The sequence below is a fragment of the Camellia sinensis genome, chromosome 15, assembly GCF_055761805.1.
Source record: "Camellia sinensis isolate YWXY chromosome 15, ASM5576180v1, whole genome shotgun sequence".
In the NCBI taxonomy this organism is placed as follows: Eukaryota; Viridiplantae; Streptophyta; class Magnoliopsida; order Ericales; family Theaceae; genus Camellia; species Camellia sinensis.
Window position 1 is genome coordinate 100946835 of NC_138975.1, and position 2861 is coordinate 100949695.

Consider the following 2861-nt stretch of genomic DNA (forward strand, 5'->3'; position numbering starts at 1 on the left):
AGAATTGATGACTTGTTTGATCAGTTGAGGGGGGCTGCCATGTTCTCTCAGTTTAATCTTAGAACGGGTTATCATTAGATGGGTGTGTCAGAGGAAAGTATACCGCTTACTGCTTTTTGGGCTCGGTATGGGTTGTACGAGTTTCCTGTAATGCCTTTTGGTTTAACAAATGCTCCTACCTATTTCATGGACTTGATGAACAGAATTTTTCAATCGTATCTAGATAAATTTGTGATTATCTTCATAGATGATATCCTGGTGTATTCTAAGAATGAGGAAGAGCATAGAGAACACTTGAAAGTCATGTTGCAAACTTTGAGGGAACAATAGTTATACGCCAAGTTCAGTAAGTGTCACTTTTGAGAGAAAGAAGTTTGATTTTTGGGACATGTTGTATCTAATCTGGGGATAGTGGTAGATCTTGATAAAGTTGTTGCAGTCAAAGAATGGAAGCAGCCCACAAATCCTTCAGAGGTAAGGACTGTTTTAGGATTAGCTGGTTATTACAGGAGATTTATAGAGAAGTTTTCCACTATTGCAGCACCCATGACCATGTTGACCCGCAAGAATGCGAAGTTCTTATAGACAGATGATTGTGAGAGAGCTTTCCAAGAGTTAAAAGCAGCAGTTGAGTACAGCACCAATGTTAACTATACCAGTACAAGGGGAAAAGTTAGTAATGTTTACTGATGCGAGTGGAACTAGGTTGGGATGTGTGTTGATGCAGTATCAGAAGATTGTATCTTATGCTTCTCGATGGTTAAAACCTCATAAGCGACAATACCCTACTTATGACTTAGAGTTGGCAATAGTTTTTTTTTTTTTTTGCGTTGAAAATGTGGCGACACTACTTGTTTGGGGAGTGTTTTGAGTTGTACACAGAACACAAGAGCCTCAAATATTTTTTTTCTCCAAAAGAATTGAACATGAGGCAACGAAGGTGGGTTGAATTCGTCAGTAGTTATGATTTCAAGATCCTTTACCATCCGAGGAAAGGAAATATGGTTGCAAATGCACTTAGTCGACAACATAGGATTATAGCTTCTTTGATGATTCAGGAATGGAAGTCCTTAGAGTTAATTTTGATGCATGAGGTTCAACCAATAAAGAGTGCTGAGAGGACATACATTGGTAGTTTGACCGTGCAACCGATGTTACTGGGTAAAGTTCGTCAGATGCAGTATTTAGATGGGTTCATTGTCAACAAGGTCGATGCCCTTGTGGTGGATTTGACTGATGATTATCCTACTGATTGGTCTGTGGACTCAGATGGGGGATTGTGATTCAGGGGCAGGTTGTGTGTACCTAACATTGTTGAATTGAGGAAAGAGCTTATGGATGATGCCCATAGGTCCCGATATACCATTCACCCTGATGGGACAAAGATGTATGATGACCTGAAGGGGACGTTTTGGTGAGAAGGTATGAAGAAGGATGTAAGAGAGTATGTTTCTCGATGCTATGTGTGTCACAGGTTAAAGCGGAACACCAATGACCGTCTGGACTTTTACAGCCTCTCGAGATCCCTAATTGGAAATGGGAGTACATCTCTATGGATTTCGTGGATGGATTGTCGTGGTCTTAGACAATGAATCTATTTCGGTGATAGTGGATTGACTCACTAAGTCTACTCATTTTATTCCTATCAGTGTTCACCGAACGACGAATAAACTAGCTAGGCTGTATATTTGGGAGGTGGTATGACTTCATGGCGTGCCAATTTCTATAGTTTCGGATTGTGATCCGTTATTTGTGGCAGAGTTTTGAGTGAGTTTTCAGCATGTTTTGGGTGATAGGTTAGACCTAAGAACGGCTTATCATCCTCAAACGGATGGGCAAACTGAGCGGGTAAATCAGATCTTAGAGGATATGTTGAGAGCTTGTGTCCTCGATCTTGGCGATAGTTGGGAAGAACACTTGCCATTGGTGGAGTTTGCTCATAATAACAGCTATCACTCAAGTATCGGGATGGCACCTTCTGAGGCTTTGTATGGAAGGCCATGTCGATCAACTACATGTTGGACGGAGGTAGAAGATACACCATTGTTAGGGCCAAGGTTGGTGAAAGAGACCACAGAGAAGGTGAACATTAGTCGAGAACGTATTAAGACTGCACAGAGACGTCAGAAGAGTTACGCTGATAGAAAACATAAGGGGGTTGAGTTGAATGTTAGAGATTTTGGGTTTTTGAAGGTCTCGCCGATGAAGGGTATCATGCGGTTCGGAAAGAATGAAAAGTTGGCACCTAGATTTATGGGACCATACGAGATCACTGAGAGGATTGGTAATGTGGCTTACAAATTAACCTTACCACCTGCTTTAGTTATGATTCACAACGTGTTCCATGTATCTTTATTGCAGAAGTGTGTGCAAGACCCTTCCCAAGTAGCATCACTAGAATTGTTGGAGATTAGTGACAATCTAACATATGTGGTGCGACCGGTTACTATTCTAGACCGAGACGTAAAGTACTTGCGGTGTAAGAAAGTGAACTCGGTGAAAGTGCAATGGAGCGAGGATGAGAACAATATCAATTGAGAATTAAAAGAGAAAGTTCGGCGTATGGACCTGGAACTTTTTGCCTAGTACTCTCTTCTCTCGAATCTCGAGACAAGATTCTTTTGAGGTGTGTATATTGTAGCAACTCCAATTTTTCTTAAGTCATTATTTATTATTATTATTATCTTATTTTATTTTATTTTTAGACTTTATTAATTGTGTGGCTACATGAGAATTTAATGTGGTATTTAATTAATTTAATGTGATAGGTAATTATATATAATTAATCTGATTATTTATATATTTTATATATAAAAAAAAGTGTTTTATATATTAATAAAATATATAGCATATTTATATAT

General features: G+C 39.2%; 1 protein-coding gene across 1 annotated transcript; it reads left to right on the forward strand.

Moving 5' to 3' along the window:
* The first annotated feature begins 1968 nt into the window (after nucleotides 1–1968).
* On the forward strand, nucleotides 1969–2538 carry LOC114256209 (uncharacterized). The gene has a single exon (XM_028195812.2). It carries the CDS (start codon nucleotides 1969–1971, stop codon nucleotides 2536–2538), a length of 570 nt encoding a protein of 189 aa, XP_028051613.2.
* Nucleotides 2539–2861: the final 323 nt, after the last annotated feature.